We start from the raw sequence: 11,175 nt of genomic DNA on the forward strand, positions 1-11,175 counted from the left end.
AAGAAGACTGCATAACTTTCCTAAAGAATCTGTTTCAGTGTTTGACTATACTTAGAGCAGAGAAAAAATAAGTGTCAAAGAGAGGATTAGGACTGGATAGGGCTGGAGGGATAGGTTGGACTGGATGATCTTGGAGGTCTCTTCCAACCTGGTTGATTCTATGATTCTCATAAATATCTAATGGTTGATTCTATGATTCTATATCATGGTTTGATTCTATGATTCTATATCATGGTTTGATTCTATGATTCTATATCATGGTTTGATTCTATTATTCTATATCATGCTTTGATTCTATGATTCTATATCATGCTTTGATTCTATGATTCTGTATCATGCTTTGATTCTATGATTCTATATCATGCTTTGATTCTATGATTCTATATCATGCTTTGGATGCAGCAGTAAGAATTTGCTGCTTTCTTGTTACCTCCCCAAAGGCAGTGAGCGGTGACTTTACCACCAACAACAGAAAGCAAGTTTTTGGGCTATTCTAAGTTGGAATTGGCAAGGGGAAGTAGGGAAGGAACTGTAAAACATATCCTTTAGGATAAAGATCTGTTGTGCATTATGTTCTTATTTCACATAAGGAGATAAAAAAAGTAAGTATGCACTTCACAGCTTGATCTCAGTGGCAGTATGGTAAGTGCTGTGTGCTAGCTCAGGCTAAATTGAGGCTGATGGTAAGCTCTTCTAGGAGTAGCAGCCTGTGCATCTGAGCACATAGTCCCACCAGGACCTGGCAGCTCTTGCAAGTGAGGCTGACATGGCACTGAGTGGGCGCTGCCAGCAGCCGCTGCAGGGTATTTAAACACGCTCAGGGAGCAACCCAGAGTGCCAGGAACAGGGTGGGTAAACAGGGCATGGTGCAGCAGTTTATCTGGCAGTTTCCACAGGCAGGGTGTGTGGGCAGGGCACTGAGACACAGCTAAGGAGCAATAGTAACCATCTCTGCTCTGGTGAGGCCACCCCTTGAGTACTGTGTTCAGTTTTGGGTACCTCATTACAAGGGGGATGTTGAGGTGCTGGAGTGAGTGCAGAGGAGGGCAACAAAGCTGGTGAAGGGCCTGGAGAGTAAATCTTATGAGGAGCAACTGAGGGAACTGAGGCTGTTTAGTTTGAAAAAGAAGAGGCTGAGGGGAAACCTCATCAATATCTACAGCTCCCTGAAAGGATGTTGTGGAAAGGCTGGTGCTGAGCTCTTCTCATGGGTAAATAGTGACAGAACAAGAGAGAATGGTCTGAAGCTGTGACTGGGTAGGTTTAGACTGGACATTTGGAAACGTTTTTTCATGGGAAGAGTGGCCAGGCATTGGAATGGGCTGCCCAGGGAGGTGGTGGAATCACCAACCCTGGATGTGTTTAAAAGCCATCTGGATGTGGTGGTTAGGGATATGGTTTAGGGTGAACCTTGTAGAGTAAGGCTATTGGTAGGACTTGGTGGTCCTGAGGGTCTTCTCCAACCTGACTGTTTCTGTGATGCTGTGACTTTTAAAGGAAAAGAAAAGACAGCAATTTCCTCAGGAGAGTTTTCAATAATATTTTGTAGAATGATGAAACCAAGAATCTCAGTCACACTGAAGATGGTAGATAATGCTATCTGTATCTAGCACTGCAAAGCTGTATTTATCTTGCAGTCATCTTTAGACTTAGTCATCCTCTCCCTTTATTTTTTTCAGAACAAAGACTTCATTTCACAAAAATCTTTGTAGACATTGTTCTTATCAGCCAAACAACAGAATTCTAGTCTTGGAGCCTAAGTATTGCATGAACCTGCCCTTCATTATGATTAGTAGACCTAGAAGATCAAAAGACTCTACAGTAGGTAATTGGATCTTTAAATATCATTGCATATATGTATGCACTGCTGATTTCCCATTGGAATGGGCTGCCCAGGGAGGTGGTGGAGTCACCATCCCTGGAGGTGTTCAAGAAAAGCCTGGATGAGGCACTTAGTGCCATGGTCTAGTTGACTGGCTAGGGCTGGGTGCTAGGTTGGACTGGATGAGCTTGGAGGTCTCTTCCAACCTGGTTGATTCTGTGATTCTATGAAATCCAGAGGACTTACACAGTGTAAGTTCTTGTAGTTAGGACTCACACAGTGTAAGTTCTTGTAGTTTGTGCTTTTGGTTTCCAGGTTGTGGGTGTGTTCTTCCTCCGCCCAGCTGGCTGCAGGTCAGGGGATGGTATGGGGAAGATCTCTGGCCTCTGCTGTTGCTTCTGCATTTTGCTGCCCTTTTCTGCAAATGGGCTAAGATATCTCTGCATTGTATTATTTCTAGTAAAACTCTTTTTCTGAACCTAGAGGGGATTTTTTTGTGTTATTTTTCCCTCACTTCTTTGTTGGGAGAGAAGGAGTGTAAGAGCCAGCTGTGTTTACACAGGAAAACATCAAAGTGAAGTGCTTGCTCTGATTATGCCGAGTTGCAAGTTGCTACTGCCTTGCTGTAAAGTAGCCTGTAAAGAAGACAAGTTGGAACTTGAAAGAAATATCTGAGAAACTGCAAAGTTAACATTATCCATGGTGACCCTGCATCGTGCAGTAATCATAGAATCATAGAATCAACCAGGTTGGAAGAGACCTCCAACATCATCCAGTCCAACCTAGCACCCAGCCCTAGCCACTCAACCAGACCATGGCACTGAGTGCCTCAGCCAGGCTTTGCTTGAACACCTCCAGGGATGGTGACTCCACCACCTCCCTGGGCAGCCCATTCCAATGCCAATCACTCTCTCTGCCAACAACTTCCTCCTAACATCCAGTCTAGACCTCCCTCGGCACAACTTGAGACTGTGTCCCCTTGTTCTGTTGCTGCTTGCCTGGGAGAAGAGACAGAAGTATACAATAAATGCAATCTGAATTACAGTGATATTGAGCTTGATTTCTTCAATCAACTCAATTACAGCACAGAACACTTTGCTCCCTAGTCTAATTCCATAATTATGTCAAAATCATTTCTTTCTTAACAATAAGATAATGAAAAGGTCAGCATTAATGAGAATGCCACAGCATACAGTCACAAGCCCAGATTAAGCAATATGGAGACAGGCTGGAGCTTAAAAAGATTTTGTTTAATAAAATGAAATTACTATTTCTGCATGGCACACGTTGGAAGTATATAAAAGTCATTTCCATGATGCTATATCAAAAGAAAATATCGATAATACTTTATATCATTTTTCGTTCTGTGATTCTATGAACTCCCTGAGGAGCTGGAGCTAGGTGGAATTTGGTCTCTTCACCCAAGGAGTCAAATGGAAATGGCCTCAGAGTGCTCCACAGAGAAGGTTTAGGCTGGACATGAGGAGGAAGTTGTTCACCATGAGAGTGGTGAGACCCTGGAGTGGGTTGCCCAGGGAGGTGATTGAGGCCACATCCCTGGAGGTGTTTAAGGCCAGGCTGGATGAGGCTCTGGCCAGCCTGATCTAGGGTAGGATGTCTGTGCCCATGGCAGGAGGGTTGGAACTAGATGATCCTTGTGGTCCCTTCCAACCCTTGACTGATTCTACAATTCCCTTTGAGGGTTGTCAAGGCCTGGCCCAGGGCAGTGATGGAGTCTCCATCCCTGGAGTGGTTTCAATAGCTGTGGTTTATCATGATCTCAGGAAAGGATTTGACACTGTCTCCCACAGCAGCCTCACAGCTAAGCTGAAGAAGATCTGGATGATAGTGCAGTGAGGCAGATTGAGAACTGATTGAATTACCTCTGTCTTATGGTTCTTATACAGGTTATTGAAATCACATCTTCATTTTGCGTGTGTGTGTAGTAAGAAAGTTTGTAAGGTAAAGAATATGCTTTATCATGGCTATTTCATAATCTTGATTGAAATAACATCTCCAGAACATGATGATCTCAGTTTGTGTCAGATATTTTCAGGTGACAGGCTTATGTGTTCATCTTTTTTCTGGTTTCAATACTTTTACTGGAGGTATTTTGACATTCTTCTGAGAATCAAGTGGATTTTGTGTTGTGGATGAATTCCACAACAGATAGTGTCAAAAATCAAAGTACTCCTATAAACAGGTGTCTGTATACTACTGACAGCATAGCATGGGAATAAAACACTTGAAAACCATGCCCAAAAAGTTTGTCAAAGTTCATCTAGACTCTAAGAAAAGTACATGAGCTTAAATCATCTTATTTATCTAATGCTAATTACTTTCCCCTGACTCCTCTTTTTCCTCCATTGATCACAAAAGCTTCCTGACAGCTTTTAACTCTAGACTGTGTATTTTCACAGATGAGGCTTCTCTTTTTTTTTCAGCTGCCCCATGCTCCTGCACAACTGGGCACAGTCAATTGTTGCAGCTATCTATCAGCTGCTGCGGGACACACGGTCAAAGCCCTCACAGATCAGTGTGATCATAAGCAGCGCCGCGTGGACTCCAGACCAATTCACTGTGGATTATGCCAGACACTCTTTATTGACTGTTCTGACTCTCATTATACAGTCTCTGAGTATTGAGCACATCCCTATACATTATCATAATTAGGCAAGAACAACCAGTCCTCTGCTTAAACTTCACCCTGATTTCCTCATTAACGACATGTCCGCTATCCTTTCTTCAGATAAGGTGGCCAGCAGCTGTAGGCAATCAAGGTCAACACTCGTTTTGTTATTCTTCTTCTCACATTATCTTCCCACAGTCAATAATGGTTTGGGTTTTTTCTTCATTAAAATGAGATTCTGATTTTCATATTGTAGATAACACAGCCAGCATCCTGACAAGACGAAAGAAATACAGTCGAACCGCTCAAGAGATGTATTACCTCCCAGTGCTGATTTCTGATGGTGGAGTGCCCTCTCTCAGCAGCAGCAGTACTCTCACAATCAAAGTTTGTGCCTGTGAGAGAGATGGTCAAGTGAGAACTTGCCATACTGAAGCTTTCCTCTCCTCAGCTGGCTTGAGCACAGGAGCTTTAATTGCAATCTTGCTTTGTGTCCTCATTCTTCTTGGTAAGCCATTTTCAATGTTAAGCAATGCTAAATTGTGTGTGTGTGTAGTAGGAAAGTTTGTAAGGTAAAGAATATGCTTTGTCATGGGTATTTTCTAAGCTTTATTGAAATAACATTTCCAGAACATGATGATCACAAGTTTCTGTCAGATATTTTCAGGTGAAAGGCTTATCATAGAATCAACCATGTTGGAAGAGACCTCCAAGATCAGCCAGTCCAACCTAGCACCCAGCCCTAGCCAGTCAACCAGACCATGGCACCAAGTGCCTCATCCAAGCTTTTCTTGAACACCTCCAGGGACGGTGCCTCACAGTCTCAAGTTGTGCCAGGGCAGGTCTAGGCTGGATGTTAGGAGGAAGTTGTTGGCAGAGAGAGTGATTGGCATTGGAATGGGCTGCCCAGGGAGGAGGTGGTGGAGTCATGATCGCTGGAGGTGTTCAGGCAAAGCCTGGCTGAGGCACTTAGTGCCATGGTCTGGTTGAGTGGCTAGGACTGGGTGCTAGGTTGGACTGGATGATCTTAGAGGTCTCTTCCAACCTGCTTGATTCCATGATTCTATGATACTATGATCTGCATTTGTGACTTACCTGTTCTTTGATTAGCATATATCTGTGTACTTCAGATGCCAACTTCAAGCTTCATATCTGCAGTTTTCTCTTTAGCAATTGTGGTACTTTTCATCACCCTAAGACGCAACAAGAAGGAGCCCTTGATCATTTCAGAGGAAGATGTCCGGGAAAATGTCGTAACATATGATGATGAGGGTGGAGGAGAAGAAGACACAGAAGCATTTGACATCACAGCTCTGCGGAATCCATCAGCTGTTGAGGAGCTAAAATACCGGAGGGATGTTCATCCCGAAGTGAAGCCGACGCCCAGGCATCACACCTCCACAAGCCTCGACAGCATAGATGTTCAGGAATTCATTAAACAAAGACTGGCAGAGGCTGATCTGGATCCCAGTGTACCCCCATACGACTCCTTACAGACATATGCCTATGAAGGTCACAGATCAGAAGCTGGATCAATCAGCTCTCTGGATTCAGCCACAACACACTCTGATCAGGATTATACTTACCTTGAGGACTGGGGACCTGAGTTCAAGAAATTAGCTGAACTCTATGGGGAAATAGAATCAGAAAGAACAACTTAGCTGTAATTCCCAGAACAGAAAGGTTCCTAAACAACTGGAGATAGAGTGACAGCAACAGTAACAAAAAATGACTACAGTACATGGAACTGAGCAAATTGTGCAGAGTTACTGTACAACAAGTGCCCTTTTCATATTTGAAACTGGGTTCTCCAATTGAAGAAAGTAAAACTTCAAAAAATACAGAAAAAAAAAAACAAAGCTATTGTCCCTTGTGTATGTTTTTTAATTGCTCAATAAAGTCCATGGTACCATATCCATAACAACACCTAAAGGGAAGCCAAGCAATGCCATTTTCATTTCAATATGTTTCATATCTCCAAGCTGCAGTGAGTTTATGGTCGTGCCTGTTTAGGAAGATAGCTAATGGAAGAGCAAATCTCTTGCAGGTGGTTGTGGTGTTGCATTTCTAGCTGTGCTCTAGGCCTTGTGATCCCAACATGGGGTAGTCAGTGGGGTTTACTGTAAGTGTGAGAATTGCTAACAGTCTGTTTCCTTTACAGAAGGGATAAGCCACACCTGTCCTCCTAAATATATGGTCCTTTGATGATTTAATCTTATTGGATTAGCAGGTGGCGTTAAGGTGATGTCATTGCATCATGTCCTTGGTAATCCTTTCATCCATAACCAGCTAACAGATGGAGGGCATCATTAACTGATAACATGGCTCTAGCCCATAACCCCTGTTACTGCTTGTGAGAACTGCTGTTTCCAGTGTTGTGCTTTTCCTTTTGACTTCTCATTGGAACATCATTCATTTACATGAAATGAATCCACAGTACTCTTTATGCAGTGAAGCAGGTGAAGCTTAGACTCCTTCAATAAAACCAGCAATGGCAGCACTATTCAATTATGCAGGTGTTTGGTTAACTGTGCTTCACTTCTCCCAATAGATGAAGATTTCAGGTATTTTGCTGATCTGAGTCCAGTTGCTACGACACTCAATTTTTAAAACATGGGAGTTTTGACCATGCCTCTCCAGTGTGCAACTAAAAGCAAAATAGGGCTGGTCACAAAATATTGGGGTAGCAAAACTTGAAACGAGAGTAAGATGCTGCTGCTTTTTTCTTTTTAGTTAGATCTACTGATACTTCATTTCTCTTAGAGTAATTTTCTAAGCAGAGCTAAGCTTTTTTTCTTCCTATTTCAAACATCATGGCAACAAGAACACTTTAAATAAGTGGAGGAAGGAAAAACCAAAACAGCATTTTGTGGTTTCTATGGATCAGACAGACTTCTTATGTTAGTAACTATTTCAGATTGCAGAACTGCCATGCATTTCTGCTTAAATTTGCAGGTTGCTAACACCTAATCCAGCAGTTTTGTTTGAAACTCTTCACTTTGATTGTCTTTCCTGTTGATAATACTGTGAGAGCACCAGGAGCTCATAACATCTAATGAAAGAGTATGAACTGTAAGGCTTTGCCATCTATTACCATCTTCTGCTTCTGAGAAAGCTGTACCTCCGCTTAGGGAAGAGGACTCTGTGCAATATGCATTTGATAGTGGAACTTTGCAGAGCAGAAGCCATGCACTGTTTGTGGCGGTGTTTTTTTGTTGGTTTGGGTTTGTCTGGGTTTGTTTTGTAACTTTCTGGGATGGTATGGCAAATGATACAGATCTGTGCACTCCACTAGATTTCCCTCTATGCATTTGAAGGGTTGCTTACCTACAGAAGGTCTATCTTGCTGACCTGACCTACTACAGGCCATACAGGTAAAGCAGATTATTAAGTCTTTCCTTTAATGTGTGGTTGGGTAGGTCATAGTTATGACTGAAACTTCTAATCAGTTCTACTTTGAGGATTCAGGGGTTTTTTTCATTTTTTTATGAGCTCCTTCCTGAGATGTAGCTCATTGTTTTTTGTTTAAACAGCCTTCTGGAAAAACTAGCAAGTAGTTTTGCAAGTAAAATTTCAAACTTGAAGATGTAGTAGTTGCACTTTAGTTCCAGAATTGGTTTTGACTATACCGTTTTGTTTGCAACTTGTGTGTTTCTCTTTCTGTCAACAACTGAATCCCTGAGGCAACTTAGAGGAGGAAAACCTCCCGAGCCTAAAATGTCTTGTTGATGAAAGTAGTTTAAAAATCTGTGTCCAGATTAATATTTTTTTGAATTTAATTTTTACCAAATACACAATCTTCTAAAAAAAGCATTTAAGGAGACATTGTTATTGTAGAGCCAAGTTCAACAGATGCTTTGGTGCAATAAGAGTTACACTCGAGTCGAGAACTCTTTATGTATTGTCTTTTTTGGGAATAGAGTTAAGATGTATTTCAGATTTTTTTTCCATATGTAGGGCAGGATTTTATGACAAAATAATGTCTTTTGATTTAGATCTCACTGGCATTGAGCCAACATTTAAATTCATATATGAGTGCTAAGAAGAAAACCTTTCAGCATCGGTAGTACCATGGACCATAAAAGTTTGTACCACATCTGCATGAAAACTGCATTCATTATTGTATTATAGTTTTGAGAGCCAGGTATTAGTTATCTTTATGTCTGTTCCCTCTGGCACTACACCAGAGCATGAAAATCAGTTGCATTTTGTGCTTTAAGCAGTGCTCCCACCATTGCTGTCTTTTTATTTGCATCATAGAACATTCAAGCTTAAGGCCAGCAGAAGTGTAATGAAATGGACAAATAATTACTCTTTCACTCATGTGCTGATTAATGAGAAAAGGAGGTCAAGTCTCAGACAATAAGAATCCCCTTTTCATCATTCCTGGGCTCTCTTTGCTGCTGTACAGCATGTGCATCACACCCACAGCCCAGGAGTAACTCTGGAGAGTTATTGATACGCTGCTTCGGTGATGCTGTGGTGTGTCCTGTTTGGTATGTCTGATCCACAGTGATTGCCAAATGTGTTTTTAAACCATGAAAAGTCTGCATGCTTGCTGTGCTCACTGTTTTTTACCCAAATACACATCACTGTGCTGTGTTGTTTGCATGACCAATAGCAGAATACTAAATCTCAGGGCCACAGACCAAGGCCTCATGGTGCAGGAGGAACAGGTTTACACATTTCTTTTCCTGATCTTGCAATTTTGCTTTCGGTCCTTTGTGTCCTCAAGACAAATTCAAAGTATACTTGAGAATTTCTACATTAGCATTGATTAAAATGGAAGAAAATGAATACTGTACACCATGGAGGGCACAATCATTTTGTAGCATTTCTGGGGTTTGAGAAGTGTACATGCAGTGAAACATACTGTGGGAAACCCTTGTCTAGTTTTATGGCTAAATCTGATTGTGCAGACTTCCCTTAAAGCTTTCCAGGACCTTTTTATGTACTCACATTCACAACATTTTCCTATTAGCCTAAAGAGTAATCCTGCTGCTACTTAAGAATGAAAACCTGAAAACTACCAGTTTTACTTAAACTGGAAGATCCTGAGTGAGGTTCAATGGCATTTACGAAGGAATGCTTAAGAGCTTTCCAATTCACACTTTTATTTCTGCAACAGCTATTGATCTACTAACACATTCACACCCAGTTCATTTTTCATGTTCCTTAAAAACCAAACTTCTTCCTTCTAATGGCAAGGGTGAGGCACTCAGAATGCTGTCATCTTGATCCATCAGCTAAGAAAATCTTGTGTGCATTTTAAAATGTGAAAATACATTATCAACCTACAGCCAGTCAAATATGTGATTTAATACACTTTAAAGACAAGAAAGAGTTTGAATTCAGCTGGCATGAGACTAAGATTCATTGAAAAGAAATTTGTTTCTCAGTGTTAGCATTTCTTGCATATGAGATTGTAAAAGTTGGAAGTAATTTCACTCTATTTTGCACTTTATTTTTTTGCATTCTTCTTAGAAAACTAAACATTGTGAAAATGTTGGGGGTTGAATTCTAACTGATGCAATTGTTTTAAGCTGTGAATACTGCAAGAAAATGTGAAAATACCCTCACAGGAAAAGGAATTAGGAAATTTCTATGGTCTAAGACTTGGTAAAATATTATTTTAGGAAACTTAAGTGTTGAATGAGTCTGGAATTAACCAAACTGGTAGAGTCACAGAAGGGATAACAGAGGCAATATTCTAAATGCAGAGAAGAATATGGAATTATGCTGCCTGGAGTTACTTCGTGGATTATAAAGTGCTAAGACCTTTTACTTGCAGTATATATAAATGGCACAGTGCATTCTAAGGAACATTGGGAACGTGTTGCAAGTATTGGGCCATCCTTATTTTTCCAAAGTGTCCAAAAAAATATCTATTTTTTTTAACAAAAAGAGTATGTAAAAAGTATACCTCCTTATGCAAGTGTTACTGATAGCAATTGTTACCTTTTCTTTTAATAAACAGAAGGGACAAAACCTTTCATTCGTATTTTTCAAATAAAAGATGCTCTTTGATATGGTGATGGGTTATTGTATTCCTCATCACAAACAGCAGGGGTTGTTTCCTCTTCACTGCTGTGTTTTGTACTCACCAAAGAAACAATCCTCTACCACTAGAAGGACCAATGAGGAAATAAAATGAGAAGGCAGCTCAGGCATGCAACAATCGGGGGTGCTGATCGATACCCACCTGAACATGAGCCAGCAGTGTGCCCAGGTGGCCAAGAGAGCCAGTGGCATCCTGGCCTGCATCAGCAATGGTGTGGCCAGCAGGAGCAGGGAGGTCATTCTGCCCCTGTACTCTGCACTGCTTAGACCACACCTTGAGTGCTGTGTTCAGTTCTGGGCCCCGCAGTTTAGGAGGGACATTGAGATGCTTGAGCGTGTCCAGAGAAGGGCGACGAGGCTGGGGAGAGGTCTTGAGCACAAGCCCAATGCCAATCACTCTCTCTGCCAACAACTTCCTCCTAACATCCAGCCTAGACCTCCCCTGGCACAACTTGAGGCTGTGTCCTCTTGTTCTGTTGCTGGTTGCCTGGGAGAAGAGACCAACCCCCACCTGGCTACAACCTCCCTTTAGGTAGTTGTAGACAGCAACGAGGTCACCCCTGAGCCTCCTCTTTTCCAGGCTGCACACCCCCAGCTCCCTCAGCCTCTCCTCAGAGGGTTTGTGTTCCAGACCCCTCACCAGCTTTGCTGCCCTTCTCTGGAT

General features: G+C 41.8%; 1 protein-coding gene across 9 annotated transcripts in view; it reads left to right on the forward strand.

Annotated features, from left to right (window-relative positions):
• CDH18 (cadherin 18) overlaps positions 1-10,452 on the forward strand; it is a 200,383-nt gene extending 189,931 nt beyond the window's left edge. For 8 of the 9 annotated variants that reach the window (XM_064161190.1, XM_064161186.1, XM_064161188.1 and 5 more), the window contains 2 exons: positions 4,708-4,959; positions 5,610-10,452. In XM_064161190.1, the coding sequence (XP_064017260.1) occupies positions 4,708-4,959; positions 5,610-6,112 (755 nt within the window). In that variant the 3' untranslated portion in view covers positions 6,113-10,452. The remainder of the gene's footprint in view (positions 1-4,707; positions 4,960-5,609) is intronic. The other variant, XM_064161191.1, reaches the window with a different exon arrangement.
• Positions 10,453-11,175: the final 723 nt, after the last annotated feature.

Source organism: Pogoniulus pusillus, chromosome 21, assembly GCF_015220805.1.
Source record: "Pogoniulus pusillus isolate bPogPus1 chromosome 21, bPogPus1.pri, whole genome shotgun sequence".
Taxonomy (NCBI): Eukaryota; Metazoa; Chordata; class Aves; order Piciformes; family Lybiidae; genus Pogoniulus; species Pogoniulus pusillus.